Raw genomic sequence first — 20,677 nt, forward strand, 5'->3', positions numbered from 1 at the left:
GGCTAAGGAGCTAACAGTTACAGGGAGAGGCACAAGCAAATAAAAAATGAACAAAAAAACCATAAGTCACTGTGCCACCCAGCATATCACACGTGGGACCAGCTTAAAAATGAGACAGGAGAGGAAACTGTTGTCTAAACCACACATTAAAAGGCTAAAAGAAATCAATAAAAAGAGATTTTTAAGTACTACAATCTCCGTAACAGAGTATTTTTTATTTACAAGTTTAAAAAGCTAAAAAGAGATTTAAGTACTACAATTTCCATAACAGCATTTTTATTTACAAGTTAAAACAGGACTGTTACAAAACAGCAAGTGTTTAAAGATTCTGGTCCAAATTTGGATCAGAACTGAAGCCAAGACATCAGGAAAGTGGCCCTATGCCCAAAGGGAAGGAAACAGCATGTCCAAAGCCACTGCGAAATCTTCTAGAGAGTTCAATGCTAATGCTTTGGGGATTTCACTCCAGCTACGCAGCCCACTGAAGGGCACGGGGTGCTGCTGCCAACAACCAAAGCTCATCTCTGTCCAAACCCAATTCAGTGGCCTACCATAACGATCCCTGCTGTCCCCCAACCCCCAGTTTTAACGTGACATCTTTTCCTGGCCGTTTTAAGCAGGGGACAGATCACGCTCCCTGCTTTTCAAGGTCTGCTGTCTGCATAAGTGCATGGTGGTGATCCACAGAGCTGTTGCCCCAAAAGCGCCAAGATATCAAAGTTCTAAGATAATTTCTCATTCCAAGAGCGAGATGCTTCCCGTGACTATGGAGTCCTGTGGGGCCATGGCACCAACCACAGAGAAACACTGCAAGCAGCTCTCAAACAACAAGCAAGAAGCATGGCACTAAGGAAAGTTGACCTGGAATGGACACCTGAAAGCCTCAAGGAAATATTGCTCTCAGGGCCCAAACTGGGTCAACTGCTCCTCACTGGCTTCCCAGCCACAGTGCTGCACCCCACAGAAAACATCTGCACTTCGAGACCGCTCCACACAGGCTGGGGAGCTCAGGAAATATGCATTATTGGGGAGAGTTGGACTCGCTCACGGTGCTTGATCCAGGCTTTCTTCAGCGCTGCTGAACGAGTTAAAGGCTTTGTGCAGAGCCACGCGGCGAAACACGTCCGAGTGAGCTGCTGTCTTCTCTGATAGAGACGCGGGAGCATCCGCTGGTAGAGAAAAGCCAACACATCAGTGGGGAAGGGGACACAATAAAACCAGCATAGAGTAACTATTTGCTTCGAACTCTTCCCTTATCCCTTAGGAGTTTTTCCATTCTCCTTTACTATCTTTTTTCTCATAACCCTTCTCTCTCCTTCCTAACACTGTGTCCGACATCACCTGTAAGGGATCTGAACGGCACCAGAGAGCGCAAGTGCTTCAGAAACACCTGCTGCTGAAGGGCTGTTTGTGAGGTGACAAAAACATGGGAATGTTAGCCCTCCAGCTGCTTCCCCAGCTCAGAAGACACAAACTGGTGAGCAAAAGCAGAGCTTCCCCTAGGAAGGGCTGGCTACTGTGGGGAAAGCAGAGGGAGAACTGTCTACACAGGACAGTTTCCCCTCCAGCCCAACAGTGACCCACCGTGGGTGGGTGCAGCTCGCTGAAGGAGGCCTCCTGAGCTGCTCTTCTTGGAGCTCCATCTAGCTGCGCCTTGGTTTGAGCACTTCCCAGCCGAGCCAGCCTGCCTGGGCAGAGAAGGACGCCCAGGTGGCTGGAGCAAGCCCACAGCTCTCCACTGCCACCAGCAGACAAACAGGCAAGTGATTCCTCAGCCCAATTTGACATCTATAGTAACCAGTCATGGAAAAGCACAGATCCAGGATTAATCTACGACACATTGCTAGGGCCGCACACGAAATCCAACACCGCAGTCAGTCTTTGCCATATCAGCAGGCAGCGTAACAGATATAAAAGAGGAGGGAGTAGGTGGTGTTGGGGAAAGCTTTTCAGGCAGAACCTGTTCAGTACTTCAAAGTACCCCTGCCTTTTCAAAGGGGTCATAAACCTCACTCCTGACTCTCTCTATGCTGTTGTACTGCACACACATGCCAGCACACCTAATGGCATAGTAGGGGTGATCAGGGTGTAGCTGCACAACACGAGACATCTCAACACCTGGGCTCCGCTTGCGTCTGCATAACACTCACTAATCATTTCTCCAATTGCGTTGAGAAAAAGAAATTCCTGGAACTAAAAAAATTCGATCTTATTCCCCTACAACTCCTCCACCACCCCACCTCAGAGACCATGCCAGCTTTTCATAGACCAGAGATGAGTCCAAGGCCGTAAGTAGACTGGAACAAATTATCACTATGACTAAGATCGACAACATCTGAATTTCTGACCGCACTCGTACACTGGGCTCTCCCACTTGTGCAGACTGTGCCAACACAGGCAGGACTCTATCCGCTAGACATGTGGAAACGGCATCTTGATCCTGCTGGGACTGTACCAACATCAGAGTTTGCACTCAAACTCTTCTATCACCCTTTCTCACAAAGAAATAAGATAGCTTACTCCTTTCTGCCCACACGCTCAACTGGACAGAAACTCCGTCCACTTGCAGAGCTACAGGGCAAACGATCTGCCCATCCAGCACCCCCAGACAGACCTCAGGCCCATCCACTTACGTGTACATGAAATAATGGCTTCAGTGGGGAGGCTGCGACAGAGATCTCCATAAAGCAGCTTTGCGCTGAACAGAAAGGTCTCTTTTTTTCCTGATACATTGTAATTAAAGGCCAACACGTTACACAAGGAGTTCCTCTGCAAGGTTCCTTCTAGATGGTCTGAAAAATGTTCCTGGAGGGACAAAGACAACCTCTATAACACCGAGCCACAAACAGAGTCCCTCAGCAGGGGGCTGGGAGCTTGCCAAGAGCAGTGCCCCCACCCTATGTACCAGGCCGGTGTGTCCCATCCTATGGGACAGCGGTACCTTGAGCAAGCCTTGGGCAGAAAAGATCGGAAGGTGTACATGAAATCCTAACAAATTACCCAATTTGAAAAGACTTATTTAAGCCATGTCCTCCAGAGGCTTTTTACAGAAGCACAGCTATTTCAGTTTAGGGACTTTTGGAGGGAGAGGGCAGCTTTCCTGGAATACGACAGATTTTAAGTGACCTGTAACAACCCATCCAACTGCATGACAATCAACGAAACAGGCAACTGAGTTTATAACCATGCAATAATTGGTGGCGGAAGGTCTAAAAGCCAGTCCTGCAAGAGCTCCACGTAAAAATTCTGCCTAGGTTCCCTCAGCGCTTCTGAGACATACACGCTCGTACAGCTTTTAAGATGTAAATGAAATCTATTTCCGTTTTCCCCATCCTTCCGCTCACACATATACAAACATCCAGAATAGGACTGCAATGGTAGTAAACCCTTGCCCTCGGAGAGCTTAATCCAAACGTTAGCACTCAGAGCATCCTGCCAGAGACCACAGTAAAAGCTAAGGGACTTACTCCACAGTATAACTTATGGTTTTGTTAAAACCAAGTTCGAGAACGCAGGAACGCATGAGCTGCGCCTATGACACTTCACTCACTGCTACATAGGTTTTGAGCTATAACCTCATTTAACTGGGAAACGGGAAGGGAAGATGCTAACTTTTAGGTCATCTAAAAAACCTCTTGCTACTCCAAAGGGAAAAGGACAGGTGAACATCACTGCTGGGCCACTGGTACCTGTAACTGGTCGGCCTGGTACCTCCTCCCAACATAAGCATTCAGGTGGTCGGACAGCACAGATAGGAAGCGCTTGATGTCTGTCTGCAAGTACTTCTTGGCTAACTGCTCCAAGGGGATGAAGACCGGGACAGAGTGGCGATGAATCTGCACCGCTGGCTTGATGATGAGGTCCACGTAGTAAGAATCCAGGTAGGTGCCCTCGTAAGCAGTGCTGACGCAGAAACACACGCCGCGCTTGGTCAGCTTCCCACTGATGCCTTGGGTCCAGAGAGAGGGTTTACTCAGCATCGCTATAGCTTATTGCCACAGGGAAGCTTTGCTGGGCCAATACAGACCGCAAAAAGAGCTGTATCCCCGAACATGAAATAAGTTACACCAGCTCAGAGAGGTCCCTAAGAGGATTAAAGGCTTAGAAGAGTTTAGGGACATAGAAGACAGCAACTTTTTGATAAGGGACTCCTAATGAATACAAACATTAGTGAGTGGTAGCTTAAACTCCCAATAACTGAGTTATGCTGCCACCTTCAAACACACTCTGGCTCCAGCGTGCCACGGGGAAGAGGCTGCTCCAGTGTCCCAGGCTGCCCTGAGTGCAGAAATACAGCATTTCACTGCTGACGAGAGGGACAGGAACGCTTACGAGCCCAAGCCATCTGCATCACGGCAGGACTTGCTTCCCCACACTCTCCTTCTAACAATCAGAAGGGATAGCAAAGGTAAGTCTCATCGGAAACCAAAAATACAAAGAAGGTGCAGGAACATGTGAAAAGAGCATGCTGGCTTTGCAAGCCTGCTCAGAAGACTCAGACCCACCAGCTATTTAACTGCCCAACTCCCAAGGACCAAGGCAGTTGCACACTTTCCAGAATCTAGATCACAGTCTGAATGATACAGTTCAGCAAATAATAACCTCTGCAACGCCCCAAAGGCCTTTTGTGTGGGATAGGGTATTACAACGCGATTGCTCCTCCAGCCTCTTCAGATTTTAAAGGCTCCAAGCCCAACGGAAGCATATTCGCAGGGAAATTATACTTCACATCAAGTTTATCCTCCAAAACTCAGCACCCTAGAAATGCAGCCATTAGTTGACCACAAACAGATCTTGGGACATTACCTGTGAGGTAGAAGACCTGCAGCATGGCCTGAACGGTTTTTATCTTCCACTCTAGAACCGCACGATCACTGGGCTGGGCTGCATCTGGGACACCACTTGTCATGACGCCTTCTTTCCCGAGGAGCTAAAAAAGCAGAAGATGAGAACCACAGCTCAGAATTACTGACGAAAAACGCGTCACTCGTAGGGACTGCAGTCAGGCTAGAGAGAGGTAACCCAGCTCTGAGACAAACAAGATAGCATTTCCTGAAGAAAAGGGGAAAAAAAAAGTTTGGAAATGACCACATAACCTCTAAGCAAGGCGACCCAGCAGTACCGCCTGTGTACTGAAAACAGGGGACACTCGGTCTGTATGTCACTTATAAGAGGAAAATAAAAAGTAGAAGCTGGCTGTATTCTATAAATAACCTCAGTAAATCCATCTTACAAGAACAGGAGCATGCCAGAGCCCTCCACCAGGCCTCTGCAGTGAGCTCTTTCTCACCCTTTTTTGCTGCAGGTCTACTTTAGCCCGTAGCTCATCCCTCTGAAGCCTCAGCTCTTGCACTCGTGCTTTCAGCCTGGCAAGTTTCTCTTCTTGCTGCTCAGTTTCTTCTTGCTTTAGGGCTAACTCGTGAGCCCGCGCCTCCAACGTTTCCAGGTGAGATAACACCCCTGCAAGGAAGAACGTGACACGCTCAAAAATCCAGGCTGTGTCTATTAGTTGTCTGCACTGGGATATCCGAAACAAAGTAGGCCCAGTATAGATACACAAAGAAACTACTCACAACAACCCTCCAGTGGGGCAGAGAAAAGGCAAATATCTGCTAAAGAGGCTTTTGGGCCTTTCAGACAGCAGAATCGGGTGCTAGCAGACACTAAATACACCCATACCAGCTAGCTAACTTCCTGAAGAGCAGAGTAAGGTAGCAAATGCACCAGTCTTCATCCCCAGAGACCCATAATTCCCAGTTTTCTTTGCTAACCTGAGAGGCAGAGCAATTAGGTGACTTGTCAGAAGTCCCCTACCCTAACCTGACCATGAGTGAACCAAGGCACGACTTGGCAAGCCAGGAGATCACTGCTGGTCCCAGGCGTTTTACAGCAATATCCTGCAGGAAAACAGAGCTTGTACTTAGGCACCAAGTGGGTCCTGCACCCTTGGCATCCCTTTGCCTTAAAGGGCAGCTCACCATGTTGCGAATATGCTCTCCTTTCTTCCATTTTCCTCTGCCGCTCTCGAGCAAGTGGAAACGCAGATATCAGCCAAGGGAAGCCTTCCTTTGCCAGGCACTGTCCCAAGATGTAGCAGCGTAGGGGCAGCAAGAGCTCTGCTCCACAGGACCTCTCTTTTCCTTGCGCTGTTGGGACAGGACTCCAAGAAGCCCAGAGGAGAGGCCTAGCTCCCAGGTAGGCCCCGCACAGAGATAAGCCTGCGGGATAATGGCTGAAACAGCACATTATAAACCACTGTTATTATAAACTGCGCTTTCACACCAGCCCCCCAAGGAAACCTCCCTGCGGCGCGGGGCTGGGCAGGACTCGCCAACCCCAGGGGAGCTGCTGGCAGGACACGCATAGCTATCGGAGCCCCAGAGAAGTCTCTATACAGTGACCCCCTAGGAGCCTGGGTCCTTCCCATACAGGAGAAGTGGAGCTGGGCAGCCTGGACACCTGGGTCACCCCCACCAAGAGGGACTGGTGGCGGTGGGGGAAACAGCCCAGCCTGGAGACCTGGGTCACCTCCACCCTCGGAGGGAGGGGGAGGGGAAAGCAGCCTGGGTCCCCCCAGTGCTGGGGATCAGGCAGGAGGGCAGCCAACACAGGTAGGTAAGGGGAGGGGGGGGGGGTCAGGATGGCCTGGACGCTGGAGACCCCCCCCACACTATGAGGGCCTGGGGGTGGGGTGTAGGGTGGCCGGGACACCTGGGTCCCCATAATAAGGGATGGGGGGACGGGGCAGCCCGGACACCTGGGTCCCTCCCCAGTGAGGACTCGGGTGGGGGAGGGGGGGGGGAAACGGCAGCCGGACGCCTGGGTCCCCCTCGCTGTGAGAGAATGGGGGGAGGGGAACGTGGCCCGGACGCCTGGGCCCCCACTATGAGGGATCCCGGGGAGGGGGGGAGGCAGGACGACCCAGAGGCCCGGTCCCCTCACCGGGGAGAATTAAGGAGGAGGAAACAGCGAGGATCCCCGGCCCGGATCCCCAACGACTCCCGCGCTCACCGTTAACAACCGGCGCTCAAACCGCGCGCGACAGCGCCGCCAGAAACACGTCACCTCCTCTACGTCACTTCCCCCCGCCGCGCCCTTTCCCGACACGCCTAGCCGCTCGGGCTTTGTTTTCCGTACAACAAGATGGCGGCGTCCGCGCCGTTGCGCTTCGCAGCATGCCCCGCGCAGGGCGGCGCCGCTCACGGGAGGCGGACCCGGCCTCCCGGCACTCCCCGCGCGGCCCGCCCCTTCCCCTTTCCCGGCAGGCTCCGCGGGCCGTACGGCGGCATGGCGGCGCCCGGCGAGGCGGCGCTGGTGCAGTACGTGGTGCTGCGGGGCGACCTGGGCCGCGCGCCGCTGTCGTGGCCGCTGGGCGCGCTGGTGGCGCAGGGCTGCCACGCGGCGCTGGCCGCCGCGCACGCGCACCGCGACCACCCGGACACGCGCGCCTACCTGGCGGAGGGCGGCGCCATGCGCACCGTGGTGCTGGAGGTGGGCGGGGCCGGCCTGGGGGAGGGGCCACCCGGGCCGCGGGGCGAGGTGGGGGAGGGGCGGGCGGGGCAGTGCGGGGGAGGGGCGTGTCGTGAGGTAGGTGGGGGTGGGGCAACGTGGGGGGGCGTAGCGTGAGGTGGTCGGGGGAGGAGCAGGGGCGGGGCAGTGTGGGGGAGGAGCGGGGCAGAGTAGGGGGCGTTGCGTGAGGTGGGTGGGGGAGGGGCGGGGTGGGGGAGGGGCGTTGCGTGAAGTAGGTGGGAGGGGGGCGGGGCAGGGCGGGGGAGGGGCAGTGCGAGGCGAGTGGGGGGCGGTTGCTGGAGGCGGGTGGGGGAGGGGCAGTTGCGTGAGGTGAGTGGGGGAGGGGCGGTTGCGTGAGGTAGATGGGGAGGGTGGGCGGGGCAGGTTGGGGGAGGGGCGGTTGCGTGAGGTGAGTGGGGGAGGGGCGGTTGCGTGAGGTAGATGGGGAGGGTGGGCGGGGCAGGTTGGGGGAGGGGCAGTTGCGTGAGGTGAGTGGGGGAGGGGCGGTTTCATTGGGTAGGTGGGGGAAGGGCGGGGCAGAGGGGCGGCAGTTGTGTGGGTGGGGGAGGGGCAGTGCGTGAGGTGAGTGGGGGAGGGGTGGGCGGGGCGGGGGAGGGGCAGTGCGTGAGGTGAGTGGGGGAGGGCGGTTGCGTGAGGTAAATAGGGGTGGGTGGGTGGGGGAGGGGCAGTGTGTGAGGTGAACAGGGGAGGGGCAGTTGCGTGAGGTATATGGGGAGGGGTGGGCGGGGCAGGGTGGGGGAGGGGCAGTGCGTGAGGTGAGTGGGGGAGGGGCGGTTGCATGAGGTGGGCGGGCCCTGAGGGGGGAGGGGCTGCCCCCTCACCGCCCCCTCTCCCCCCCCCACCCCCAGGCGGCCGACGAGGCGGCCCTGCGGGCGCTGGCGGAGCGGCTGCGGCAGCACGGCGTTGACCACACCGTGTGGACGGAGCAGCCCGAGGACGTGGCCACCTGCCTGGCCCTGCGGCCCTACCCCCGCCACCAGGTGCGCCAGCACCTCCGCGCCCTCCGCCTCCTCGTGTGAGACCCCGGCGGCATTAAACCCCCTCCTGGCTGCCATGTCGTGCCGTGTGGGTTCGTTCCCTCCCGAAATGGCGGCCGGGGTCCCGGGCGGTGGGGACACCCAAGCCGGCCGCAGACCGTTTCCTCGCCCTACCTCCCCCCCCCACCCCACCTCTCCGTTTCCTCCCTTGGGGCTTCTGCCACCCTGCCCTCAGGGCGCAGCGAGGTGCCAGCCATGCCGACCCCAGAGTGGGGAGGGGGACCCCAAACCCCCCCATTTCTCTCATTTCTGGGGATGAAACCGCTGGGGAAGCCAAGGGCGGATGTCAACCTCACCCGGCGCTGCGCGACCCGCTCCGGCCCGGCCCGCTGAGGAGGGAGCAACAAAACAGCCAAACGCTGGCAACACCCAGTCTTTTTCCTTTTTTTTTTTTTCCTCATATTTAACTCTTGCAAAGGTCACTCAACAAAGCTACACTTTTTTTTTTCCACACACCAGCGTGATTTGAAGAGAGAGAAGAGGAAGGGGGGGGGGGAAAAGGCCATAAACCCTCCCCCCCCCCGATAAAAGTCAGCAGTGAATATTAAAAGCGATCCCAACTAAAAGAGAAGGAAACAAATTTATACAGAGATCAGAGCTATTTACAGTGACAGGCTGGAGGGGGAAGGAAAAAAAAAACGAGCTATCTCCCAACAGAGAATTCAATTATTATTCTTATTTTATTATTATTATTTTAAATAGTTTAAGCTACCTCAGCTGTTAAACACAATCAAAGCAGAAAGAACCGACTGCTTAATTTTATTTAATATTTAATCAGAAAATTTTTATCTACAATAATTGACAGAACCCTCCCCCCCCATCCTTCCCCCTAAAAATTATTGCAGTTTTTTTCCCCGAACTGTTCTTTTTTTTTTGTCTTTTTTTTTTTTTTTCTCCTCCGGTTGTAATATACACATTGTCGCCTCCGTTTTGCTAGGAGGCGTTAAACCAGCATAAAACATGGAAAAAATGGTGGGTCAAAATACTCTGTTTTTCTTTAAAACCGACAAACTCACAATTGCTAGAAAAAGCTGATTGTACGCACAAGCGGGCTGGGGCAGAGGGGAGAGAAGGATTTTTTTTTGTTTAAGCATGAATAAAAATGGCCTTTCGCACAGAAGTCCAGCGTCGACATCCCCCCCCACCCACTATGTCCCCGAGCCGAGATGTGATCAGTGACAGATCCAGCTGAAACTGAGATTGCTCCTCTCCTTCTCCTTCTCCTCCTCCTCCTCCTCCATCTTCCTCCTCATCTTCCTCCCAACACAGCCCTCAGGCTTCCTTCTCCCCCCTTCCCTCCCCGCCTCCCCGAGAAACCTTCGTCCAGATTAAGAAGCCAGCAACTGATTACAAAAATAAGAATCATCTGTAATTTTGGCTCAAGAAACCAACTGTCCCGCCCCGTTGCTTCGCCAACATCGGACGCTTAAAAAAAAAAAAAAAACAACAGAAAAAAAACAAAGAGGGGGGAAAAAAGGGGAACGAAACAAACAAAAAACCCAACCCTCCCCAAACAAAACAACTCCCCCCCCCCGCTTTTTGCTCCAAAACACTACGAGCTGAAGAATGGCTGCAAGTTTTGAGATATCAAAAATCTCAGAAAAATATATAATATATATATTTATATATCTCTGTACGTCTTATTATTTAAATTTCACATTCCTCTGAAAAGCGGTTATTCAGTCAGTAGCTGCTGCAGGAGGCTCTTCTGCTGGCCCTGCGGGGTCGGCGGCACCGCGGCGGCTTTCGGGGCGCCCAGGGGAGCCGGCTGGTTCAGGTAGGGGTCTCCTACCAGATTCACCGTACACTGCACGTCCGCGAACACCTGAACCTGCTGTACCTGCTGGGACACAAAAGACAAGAGGGGCTTTTAGCGGGGAGGGGGCAGGGGCCGGCGGCGACGGACTGGGAACTACGTGAAGTGGAAACTCACTAGAGAATTCCTCTAGTCTGGAGCCACCACAGAGAAGAACTCTTCTGTCTTCTTTTCCTATAAAAAGAAAACCGCTGCACTCATTCGGGTCAGAGCTCGGCAACGTTCACACGTTTATTTGCATCGAAAAAAAATTTGAAAAATAAATAAATCAATAACCAACGGCCCGGGCATGCCACCGTCGCCCTGGCTGCAAGGGAACGTGGCGGCGGCGAGAACGAGGTCTGAAACGGCTGTTTTTAATCAACTTGAGGCGGGCGGGTTGGCAGAGCTGCTGGCATGTTCCCTCTGGCCTCTGCGAACCGGCACCGCACTACGGGCCGGGGAGACGAAAGCCACAACGGCTATTTGAAGAGAAGGAAATGGATCGAGTCGTCGCTGTCAGACTCCACCAACGCGAATTTAAAAAAAAAAAAAAACCCAAAGGGCGTCGGAGCCGGATATTTCTGCTCCAGGCGGCAGCGCTGGAAGGAGGCTGGGCTTTTTTGTGAGTTAGCGCCTGGCTCGGTTGGGCTACGAGCAATGCTGCTGGGCGCTGGGATGGACGTCGCGGCTGAGCTTTCCCAGCCTGTCCCGAGTCGCTTTGCTCCACTAAACGCCGCTTTAGCGCAGGAAACCGAGGGCGGCGGTGGGGAGGCTCCCAAGCCCTCCCGAAAACAGCGCCAGTGCCTCGCCGAGACGATGCCGGCCTAGGAAAGAAACCCTCCTCGCTCGCTGCCAGGCTGAGGCTGCCCTCGGGGCCGAGCGGGGCTTTCGGCACCTCCGACGTTCAACTCTTTTCCCAGCCCGGCTACGTTCCTGCTCCTCGGCGCGAGCAGGAAGGCCGAAAGCGCTTGGGGCGATGCAGTGAGCTTGGATTCAAATGGCGTTGGAGAGACACCGAAGCGGGATTTCGGAGGCGGGCGGTCGCCAAGCGGGAGTGTGGCGGCCTCGCCTGGGACGCTCGTGGCTACCGGCCGCGCGTCAAACCCCTCTCGGTACCTGAGATGCGCTTAGCAGTTTCTTACTGACCTGCGCCCCGTCTGCTTCTGTTTTCAAAAGGTCAGTGGAGGAAAGCTGGTTGCAGTAAAGGCCAGTGGGTCTCAACGCTGGGTCGTTTACCTGTCGAAAGCAAGAGCAACGCTCAGCGATGGGGCCCAGCTGCCGCTGGGACCGTTTGTCACCCTCTCGAGCCCAGCCGGGGGGAGTTCGGGCCAAAGATCATGCCACGAGGAGGATAAAACCGCCGGGCTGTGCGAGCCTCGCTTGCACGCCTCCAGCTTCAGCAAGTCCGCGGCGCCATGCGGCTCCAAACGGACCTGCCCGGAGCACCGGGGGTCAGCCAGGAGGCCCCAGCATGGACCCGGAGCAGCTTGGCACGGTCCCTGTGCCCCTCAAGCACACGTACGCCACCGCTTCCTCCGAGCCTGACTCGTTGGTGTTGGCGGCATCGGGTTCAACACAGCTTGAGGTTACAACTAGCGCTGGTGGCGGAGGCAGAGACCTTGGCCGCAACGTCGGCCCAAGGGCCGGAGGAGTGAACGCACGGAGGGGACCGCCAAAATCTGTTGCTGCCCAGGAGCAGAGGGAGGAGAAAAGACCCTGGACCGGCAGGAGTGCATCTGCCGGGCCGGGAGAGGCGGGCAGCGTTGCAATTGCTGAATGGTTGAAATTCCCGAAACAGCATTAACCTAACGAGGCCAGAGAGACCAGTTCAAAAAGCAAGGACCAAGGGGAGCCGGATGAGTGACAGCCGCCCGCCGCCGCCCGCGCTCCCGAGTGAGCGCCGCGCGGCACTGACCTGCTCCGAGCACATGGAGTTCATCCCGGGCATCTGCAGTGAGTTCATCTGCATCTGTCCCGTCATGGGATTCATGTTCTGGACGCTGGTGTTTCCTCCCGCCATGGACACGGTGATGCTCATGTTGTTGTACATGCCCTGCTGAGCAGGCGCCGGCTGGTTCTGCCCGGCTTGGCTGAATACGCTGTTAACCGAGAAGGAAAAACGGGATTACGCATGGCAGAGGCGGCACTCAGGTGTCCTCCAGGGCTCGTGGATGCCTGCTGCTCAGGGCGGGATTAAATACACGTATCTGTCCCTGGCTGCTGCTTTGCTCGCAGGACATACCATTCCCCTTCTGCAAAAGCTCTTGGGCTTTACCAGGAGACGGCTTGCCCCCAACAATTTCCCCCACCAGGCAGAAATTCTCCGCCGAGGGAGACAAATAGCCCTTTATTTTTTCGTCGCAAAGGCCTGCAGTCTCTTAAGGAGAGCAACTCCCAAACCCTCTGGCTTGGGACCTTTTTCTGTCCCGCTCCCAGCCCCAAACGCAGCACAAACAGCCGAACCGCTGCCAAGCACGTCGCGGCTTGGACCTGCCATGCTGCTCTAACCTTATTTCGGCCACCCGGAAGCGGCAGAGCGGAGCTGGCGTGGCAGCCTGCTTGAAGCCTCAAGGTATTTATTCTAAAATACAGTTTATTAAGCGTAGCAATCCTGGAAGGGAGAAAAAGCTGGACAATGAAGAGGTGCTGGGCAGAACGAGGCTCAACTGGCGCAGGGACTCAAAGAGCCCGAGGAAACCCTGGAGACACGGCGACTTGCCGCCTGCTCCTGCCGTAAACAAGACTCACCAGCATGATGTGCTGGGCTGGTGGAGGCAGAGCACGAGAAACAACGGTGCCAAGACAGGACACTACGGCAGGAATCCAGGCTGGACGCGGGACCAGTCTGGAAAGGATGCCGAGCCCCGGGCCACGCGACACCAAGCTCTCACCGAAAGGTCTCCCCTTCGGCACTCCTCCGTGTTGCCCTCCTCACTGCCTGACCTTCCCGATGTCTGCTTGGACGACAGGGGCGACACCTCTCCATCGAAGGGTGAGGTGGAACAGCCCTGCCTTGAATAAAGCTCCCACGTATCGCAGGCAGCACAAAAACCTCCTGCTAAACGCTGCCTGACCCAGGTCAGCTGGGCTGCGCAGCTACAGGCAAGACACCAAGCAGAGCATCTCACAGCTGACGGTTTGGGGGGATTTTCTTCCCATTTCAGGCTCAAACATGAGCGGACACAGGAAAGGCAAGGAGTCTGGTGATTCCTCCCGTTTGCTTGCCTAAGTCAGAGCTGGATCTGGATAAAGCTTTGCTCAAGAGGCACCTGCGTGGGCCATGCCGTGACCTGGGCCTGCCGAGCCAGGGTAACTGCAGGCCATGACTCCATTTACTGTCACCCTTCCCAAGTCCATTCACTTTCACAAGACCTAATCAAGCCGCCTGTCTAATTAAAAACCGAAGATCTGCTTCACGTCTTGCTCATCGACACGTCCACTTAGTCAAACGAACGTGCTGTGGACTTCTGGATGTCATGGCACGGGAACAGGATCTGAGATCGGCACGGGACCTTGCACGCTGCCCCGCTAACAACCTACAAGGTGACCGGCACCTTGGTGTCACCTTCACTTCCTCAGCTCTCTGCATGTGCCTGCACGAGCCTGCACGTGCCAGACTCTCCCACCTCCGCATGCAGCCTATTCCAACGCTGGATCATCTTACTTGTTATTCCCCATCGTTCCTTGCTGCCAGGTCTTCATGTCAGGCGACTGGTAGCCTGGTGTCGGTGGAGCCGGCTGCAGCATGGGGCTCTGAGACGGAGGAAGCTGCGGCGACATCAGGGGGCTGCTGGGGCTGAGCGACGGGGTGAAGGCGGGCTCACTTTGCTGGCCCATGCCTGGGGGAGGACAGACCGCGTCACCACCGCCGCACGCAGGCCCCCGTGCTGTCCACGCAGTGGAAGGGGCTGACCCCATCACGCCTCGTCTCCGTGGAGGCTCACGGGACCCCCTGCCGGCACCCACCCGTCCCTCCTCCTCCTCCCCATGCAACTGCTGGCCTCGAACCACAAGCATCAGCCTCGGCTTTCACTCGGGGAGTTTCTGGTTTTTATTTCTAGCAACCATATCACTCCAGTGCAAATATTTCAAGGAGGAAGGTGCAAGGGAAACCCCCACAAAGTGGTTTCTGTCGGCAGGTGTTTCTCTTTCCTACCACACCTGGATGGAAAACTGCCAAAGCAACGGCAAGAGAATGCCAGCGGTGGCTTTCAGCTGGCTACCGTGGGGCTGCTGCAGCCACAGAGCAGTTTTCTCTACTCATCAATTACGTGCACCTTGCTGAGAGCCTGCACGGAGGCTGGAACGTAAAGATTTTCAAGCGTCTGACCTAGTGCCAATGCAACGGTGCTCATCGGCACGCAGTCCTGGGCAAGCACACCCATTTATTCAGAGCTGCGTGCCCAGGTCTGTGCCAAAGAAACACAAGCTCTGCCTGCAGCCCATGGCAGACATCGCGGCAAGGATTTGGTCTTTTCCAGGGCGCACACATTTAGGAAAGTGCAATTTAGAGGACTGCTTTGCAGTTCTATTTTCAAAGAAAGAGAGAGAGAGAGAGAAAAAGTAATTATTTGCCCAAATGATATCTTTTTTGGAGATTCAACTGGAAAAGGTCCACTGGGGACATGGAGACTGGAGACCAGGACCCCATGCCAGAAAGTGCGTTAGGCAAGTTGCGTGCCCTCTGTGAACAGCCCTGGTATGGCCAGAAGACCATGGCAATGGCATCAGAGCCGGGCTCTGTCCATGCTTGCCCAGACCCTCATGAGCCACAGCTGGGCCACTGCCTCTGCCTCCACCGCGGGACCACTCTCCAAGGAGAGCAGATGAAGCCAACTGCTTAGTTTTACGTAAAACCTTCTCCTGGTGGTGCTTAATCAAGTTGTGCGATTTTCTGGAATGCCTTTGCTCATGGACTGCGTTTCTCCTGCCCTCGCACGTGCAAAGGCCACGCTTCCCTCTGCCAAAACCCTCCAACCGAGGACGCGGCCGTGAGGTGGGTCGTCACCTCCAGCTCAGCGCCAGGGCTGTCGCACGAGCAAATCCGGCACCCAGAGCAGCACACAACAAAGCCCGTTTCCCAAGGCTGCCCCCACTCCAAGGGCACTGCCAGCACCTACCTGATCCCGAATACTGGAAGATGTTCTGCTGCATCTGGGGGGTCATGCCGGCGCCAAACTGCCCGCCGACGTTGCCCATCATGCCCCGGTTCACCATGCTGCTGCGGTTAGCCAGCGCCGCCTCGGGGTTGGAGGCCAGCTGTGAGAAGGGGCTGGTGGAGGTGGGCGGGTTGCCTGGGTTCGTACCGTAGCTGGGGGGATAGGGGAACTGCTGCGGGGGCGCCTGGGGCAAGCGGGCCGTCCCCATCTGTACGGGCAGCCCGCCCGAGGGCGGCAGGTTGTTCCCAAAGCTCTGCTGCCTCATCAGGATGGCTCGCTGCTGCATGAGCTGCCTCTGCCGGTGCTGCTGGCTGTAGAGCTCCCGCTGGCGCTGGGCCAGCATCTGGGCGTTGAGCGGAGGCTGCGGAGAAGCAGGTGGATGCCCTCAGTGGCCGCGGCCGCCCTCAAGCGCTCGGCCTGCTGCGGTGCCCCCACCGCTCGCAGTGGGACGCCCCAAAGGCCCCTTCTTGCGCCTTGTATGGCAACGGCTCTCACTGGCCTGCTGAGGTTCAGCGCCCACCACCTCAACGCTTTTGACCAGGAGCCGTTCAAAAAACATCCCGCAAGAATTTTCTTCCTGACGGGCTCATTTCCCATACGGCTGAACCAGATGGGAAGGAATTAACCACCTAGGAAAGCTTCAGCATGGCAAGCGCGAGCTCGACAAAGCTTGCAGCAGCCGAGAGCGGGGCCATGATGGAAATGGGCAGGTCCTCTTTGCTGGAGCTCATATTCCCGACCGAACGCTACAGACATCGTGACGCTTAATAAAATTCAAAGGCTTCTTGGAGGAACGGAATGAAGTTACCAGAGCTCAGCTCTGCTTTCCAACCTCTCTTTGTACCGACCAGATGTTTTCTCTGCTCTACTAGAAGCGAAGCAGAACTTTAGGGCCTGAGAATTTGTAGGATCATTAAGAAGATTCACTAGAGATGCTGGTATTTAAAGGACCGCATCTATTTCCCAAAGATGCTTCTCCATTCAACACCTTAGCATGCTCATCTCTAAGCAATCACAGAATCACAGAATGGTTGCGGTTGGCAGGGACCTCTGGAGATCATCTAGTCCAACCCCCCTGCTCAAGCAGGGTCCTCTAGAGCCTATTGCCCAGGATCGCGTCCAGGTGGGTTTTGAATATCTCCAGGGAAGGAGACTCCACAACCTCTCTGGGCAACCTGTGCCAGTGCTCAGTCACCCTCAATAATGAAGTATCTCTACCTTATCCAGGTGGACATGCTGGAATAACGCTGGGGAAAACACGGCAGCTTTAGAGAAGCTAACCTGAAGCTGCCCGTCTCACGCGGAGTAGTTTTTCTCTCCTGTTAACAGAGCGGAAGGAGCCCCGGCACGCTAGCAGGCGGGCAGCGCCAGTGTGGGGGCTAAGACCCCATCTGCCCAGCCCAAGCCCAGCGCTGCCATGCCCTTACCTGGGGCGTCATCTGCTGCTGCATGCCTGCCCGCATGTTGATGCCGACCGGTGAGTTTGCTGCAAACTGGTTGAGGATTGCCTGCCGATTTTGATGGATCAGCTGAAGAGCGGAGAGAGGGGAAAAAGAAAAAAATCAGGAAGACCTTAAAGCATTTTTGCTCGCTGCGGTTCAGACTCGGCCGCTTCAGGAGTATTTCTCCCCCTCGCTCATTTGCGCCTACAGGGCTTCCCACCCGCAAGCCATCTGCAGTCCCCTCAACCTCCTGCAATCGCACAGTGCGTGTCGCAGGGCCATGGCCGGGACAGCAGATCCCTCCCTGCCCACATCCCTGGCCTGGCCAGGACAGCAGATCCCTCTGTGCCCATGTCCCCAGACAGGCTGGGACAGTGGATCCCTCTGTGTCCATGTCCCAGGACCAGCTGGGACAGCAGATCCATTCGTGCCCATGTCCCTGGACTTGCGAGAATGGCGGATCCCTCCATGACCACACCCCTGGACCAGCCAGGATGGCGGATCCCTCCGTGCCCACGTCCCTGGCCTGGCCGGGACAGCAGATCCCTCTGTGCCTATGTTCCCAGACTGGCCAAGACGGCAGACCCCTCTTTGCCCACGTCCCCGGGCTGGCCAGGACAGCAGATCCCTCCATGCCCATGTCCCCGGGCTGGCCAGGACAGCAGATCCCTCCATGCCCATGTCCCCCAACTGGCCAGGACAGCAGATCCCTCCATGCCCATGTCCCCCAACTGGCCAGGACAGCAGATCCCTCCGTGCCCATGTACCAGGATCAGCCAGGACAGTGAATCTCTCTGTGCCCATGTGCCCAGACTGGCCAGGACAGCAGATCCCTCTGTGCCCACGTCCCCGGGCTGGCCAGGACAGCAGATCCCTCCGTGCCCATGTCCCCCAACTGGCCAGGACAGTGGATCCCTCCATGCCCATGTCCCCCAACTGGCCAGGACAGCAGATCCCTCCGTGCCCATGTACCAGGATCAGCCAGGACAGTGAATCTCTCTGTGCCCATGTGCCCAGACTGGCCAGGACAGCAGATCCCTCTGTGCCCATGTCCCCAGACTGGCCAGGACAGCAGATCCCTTCATGCCCACATCCCTGGACCAGCCAGGACAGCAGATCCCTCCATGCCCATGTCCCCCAACTGGCCAGGACAGCAGATCCCTCCATGCCCATGTCCCCCAACTGGCCAGGACAGCAGATCCCTCCGTGCCCATGTACCAGGATCAGCCAGGACAGTGAATCTCTCTGTGCCCATGTGCCCAGACTGGCCAGGACAGCAGATCCCTCTGTGCCCATGTCCCCAGACTGGCCAGGACAGCAGATCCCTTCATGCCCACATCCCTGGACCAGCCAGGACAGCAGATCCCTCCGTGCCCACGTCCCCAGACTGGCCAGGACGTCAGATCCCTCCGTGCCCACGCCCCCAGACTGGCCAGGATGCGTTACCTGCTGCTGGCCCTGGAGCCGCTGCTGCAGCTGAAGTCGCAGCTGGTTGGGGGCCGTCGGGGGCCGGCTGAGGGGCTGCCGGGGCTGCATGGCCATGCTGGTGGGGAAGGCGCCGCGCGGCGGTGGCACCTGCACCGGCATGGGCCCGAAGGACGGCTTCTGGCGCACCATGCCGGGGAAGGCGCCGGGCAGGTTGGCGGTGGGTGACGCAGAGGAGTAAGGCTGGGGGTACATGCCGGGCTTCTGCTCCAGCAGGAGCGGCGCGGCAGCCTGCTGGGGCGGGAACCTCTCCGTCAGCGCCTCCAGCCCGCCACCCTGCGCGGAGAGACGGGAGGGGAGGCTCGCCGCCGCGCTCGGCACAGCCCCGGCTCCCCGCGCCCCCGCCACCGGCCCTCTCCTGATGTGGGCTGCCACCTCGGTGGACACGGGCCCCAAACTCTCCCCGAGGAGATACAAACTGCCCGTAACACCTGTACGCTGACCTGTTGCTTCTCTATGCTTGTACGCCAAGCAAATATTTCACGGAACTATTTTAAATATTTCTGAGATTCCTCCGAAGCCTTGGAAAAAGCCCAAGATGAGTATGAACGAAATGGGATGGGAGGAAAGCTGGGTTTCGAGTCCAAGCATGAGCCAGTGCTCTGAGCCAGGTGTTTTTAGGCCGGGAAAGGGCTGGAGCGGGGTGGGGATGACCAGGGACCGCAGTCAAGGGCATCTTCACCCAGCAGCCACACGGCCCTGGAAGCTGCCCGGCGCGGGAGCGGGTTGTCGGTGCCAACCGAGCTGGGAAACGTCCTCAGGAAAACACGGAGCTGTCGCAGCCGCACCGTCAGCAAGGGGCTCTGGGATGCAACGGAGAGGCTGGGCCTCCTGCCCCTAGCTAAACCCGCAGGGAAAAGGCAGCTAGTGATTTTGGATGCCCCCGCTGAGAAAGGGGACCTGATATTCAGAAGGGAAATACTCGACTCTGAAATCAACTCACTACCGGCTCCCCCAAGTCACTCGTGAAAAGATGGGCCTGCTCAGCAGTTCAGCCTTAGAGCAACCTGAGCCTCGCCTAAGCCCAGGGGCTTCTTTCTTACGGCACTGCAACGACTAATAGACTTTCGGTTCTCTTCATTTTGGGTGGGGGGGAGAAACATTTGCACGAGTACTACAGAGAATGGAAAAAGAAACCACGCTAAGAGAAACCCCGAGCAAGCCATCTCGTTTTCCATCCCTATCCCTTTCTATCTTTCCCACAGCCAGGTTTCTCCCCTCGCCATGCCCTGTTATTCAGGGAAACCCAGCTCCTTCAAAGGCACCTGCACGCCTGGACGTCCCACCAGCCCCAGCGCCACCAAGGGCGATCTCTCTACCTGGACCAGCTTGTCGATGCCCAGCGCTCGATCGAGTTCGGCCAGCTCCGTCTCATCTTTGCCGCTCAGGAAGGAGACGAGCTGCTCGAGCAGGGCCTTCTCATCGTTGCGGCCCTCTGGCGTGGTCGGGGGGCACAGGAGCTCGTCCAGCTGCGACGTGATGCACGGGCTGCGGGGACAAGGAGGCAAGGGGAGAGGCGTGAGTTGGGAGGACGGCGCGGCGCTGAGCGGCCGGAGACAACCTCCGTGCTTTTCCCGAGCTTTGCGCCCGCGAGCGTTTTGGGCAGGACGGCAGGAGGCAGAGCAGAGGAGGCCTGGACGGAGCTGGAGCAGCTGGAAGCGAAGCAGCTGAAGGCACCGGGAACCCTTCGGCTGCAAAAAAAACGACATTTCTGGAAAGCGCTCTCAATATTCTTTGGGAATAAGATTAATATGTAACGAGAGACATTCCAGTGACGTGACTAATTGGAGTCAATGGGATTTGCCGGGTCGGACACAATGAGGGGCGCCGCGGCACATCACGCTCGCAGGAAGGCACAAAGGAGGGAAGGCCGAACGTGCCAGCAGTTCCCAAGCAGCAGACATGTTTATCCGTTTTGCTCCAGATGAGGACCAGATGTACAGTAAGGAACTGCAGCCAATCTGACCGGGAACACTGCAGCCAACACACGCAACTTAATCCAGTGAAAGAAACACTCGGCGCTGGGATTTCTTAAATTGCAGAGCAGCAGGGGAGAGGAGAGCCGGGAGACAAGAGGTGAAAAACGGGGCTCGTTGCAGGCTATAGCCAAAGCCCAGCTACTTGCTGTTTGGTATCAAACCGAGTTTTTAAGCGTCAAGGCCAAAGAACGGCGTTTGCTGCAGTAACGCACCGTTCTTGCGACGAGAGGGTGGGGAAAACACCCTC

General features: G+C 56.6%; 3 protein-coding genes across 19 annotated transcripts in view; 1 reads left to right on the forward strand and 2 right to left on the reverse strand.

Moving 5' to 3' along the window:
• Positions 1-259: 259 nt before the first annotated feature.
• CENPO (centromere protein O) lies at positions 260-7,522 on the reverse strand. Of its 4 annotated transcripts, none has more exons than XM_068936755.1 (7): positions 7,453-7,516; positions 5,979-6,232; positions 5,291-5,460; positions 4,807-4,930; positions 3,690-3,949; positions 2,634-2,805; positions 260-1,169 (listed from the first exon to the last, which is right to left on the reverse strand). In XM_068936755.1, exons 1-7 carry the CDS (start codon positions 7,470-7,472, stop codon positions 1,045-1,047), a joined length of 1,125 nt encoding a protein of 374 aa, XP_068792856.1. In that variant the 5' UTR covers positions 7,473-7,516; the 3' UTR covers positions 260-1,044. The 4 variants fall into 4 exon arrangements, with proteins under 4 accessions (XP_068792856.1, XP_068792858.1, XP_068792859.1 ...); XM_068936757.1 differs by lacking the exon at positions 7,453-7,516 and adding an exon at positions 7,012-7,267; XM_068936758.1 differs by lacking the exon at positions 7,453-7,516 and adding an exon at positions 6,943-7,069.
• Positions 7,261-10,191, forward strand: PTRHD1 (peptidyl-tRNA hydrolase domain containing 1). Its single transcript, XM_068936760.1, has 2 exons — positions 7,261-7,491; positions 8,379-10,191. Exons 1-2 carry the CDS (start codon positions 7,288-7,290, stop codon positions 8,547-8,549), a joined length of 375 nt encoding a protein of 124 aa, XP_068792861.1. The 5' UTR covers positions 7,261-7,287; the 3' UTR covers positions 8,550-10,191.
• The window catches only part of NCOA1 (nuclear receptor coactivator 1), a 177,635-nt gene continuing 166,086 nt past the window's right edge, over positions 9,129-20,677 (reverse strand). For 7 of the 14 annotated variants that reach the window (XM_068936740.1, XM_068936743.1, XM_068936741.1 and 4 more), the window contains 8 exons: positions 19,771-19,939; positions 18,413-18,727; positions 16,952-17,053; positions 15,486-15,885; positions 14,030-14,204; positions 12,281-12,464; positions 11,512-11,601; positions 9,129-10,410 (listed from right to left, as the gene is read on the reverse strand). In XM_068936740.1, coding sequence (XP_068792841.1) covers positions 10,243-10,410; positions 11,512-11,601; positions 12,281-12,464; positions 14,030-14,204; positions 15,486-15,885; positions 16,952-17,053; positions 18,413-18,727; positions 19,771-19,939 — 1,603 coding nt within the window. In that variant the 3' untranslated portion in view covers positions 9,129-10,242. Of the gene's footprint in view, positions 10,411-10,500; positions 10,558-11,511; positions 11,602-12,280; positions 12,465-14,029; positions 14,205-15,485; positions 15,886-16,951; positions 17,054-18,412; positions 18,728-19,770; positions 19,940-20,677 lie in introns of all 14 variants that reach the window. The other 7 variants (XM_068936751.1, XM_068936753.1, XM_068936754.1 and 4 more) reach the window with 6 other exon arrangements.

The sequence above is a fragment of the Struthio camelus genome, chromosome 3, assembly GCF_040807025.1.
Source record: "Struthio camelus isolate bStrCam1 chromosome 3, bStrCam1.hap1, whole genome shotgun sequence".
Lineage (NCBI taxonomy): Eukaryota > Metazoa > Chordata > Aves > Struthioniformes > Struthionidae > Struthio > Struthio camelus.

Coding starts and splice junctions, on each gene's coding strand:
- CENPO (XM_068936755.1), bottom strand. CDS start 7,472: ATGGCGCCGCCCTCCGCCAG. Junction 5,461..5,978: donor GAGAGCATATTCGCAACATG/GTGAGCTGCCCT, acceptor TCTTCCTTGCAG/GGGTGTTATCTCACCTGGAA. Junction 1,170..2,633: donor AGCCATTATTTCATGTACAC/GTAAGTGGATGG, acceptor TTTCTCTACCAG/CGGATGCTCCCGCGTCTCTA.
- PTRHD1 (XM_068936760.1), top strand. CDS start 7,288: ATGGCGGCGCCCGGCGAGGCGGCGCTGGTGCAGTACGTGGTGCTGCGG. Junction 7,492..8,378: donor TGCGCACCGTGGTGCTGGAG/GTGGGCGGGGCC, acceptor CCCCACCCCCAG/GCGGCCGACGAGGCGGCCCT.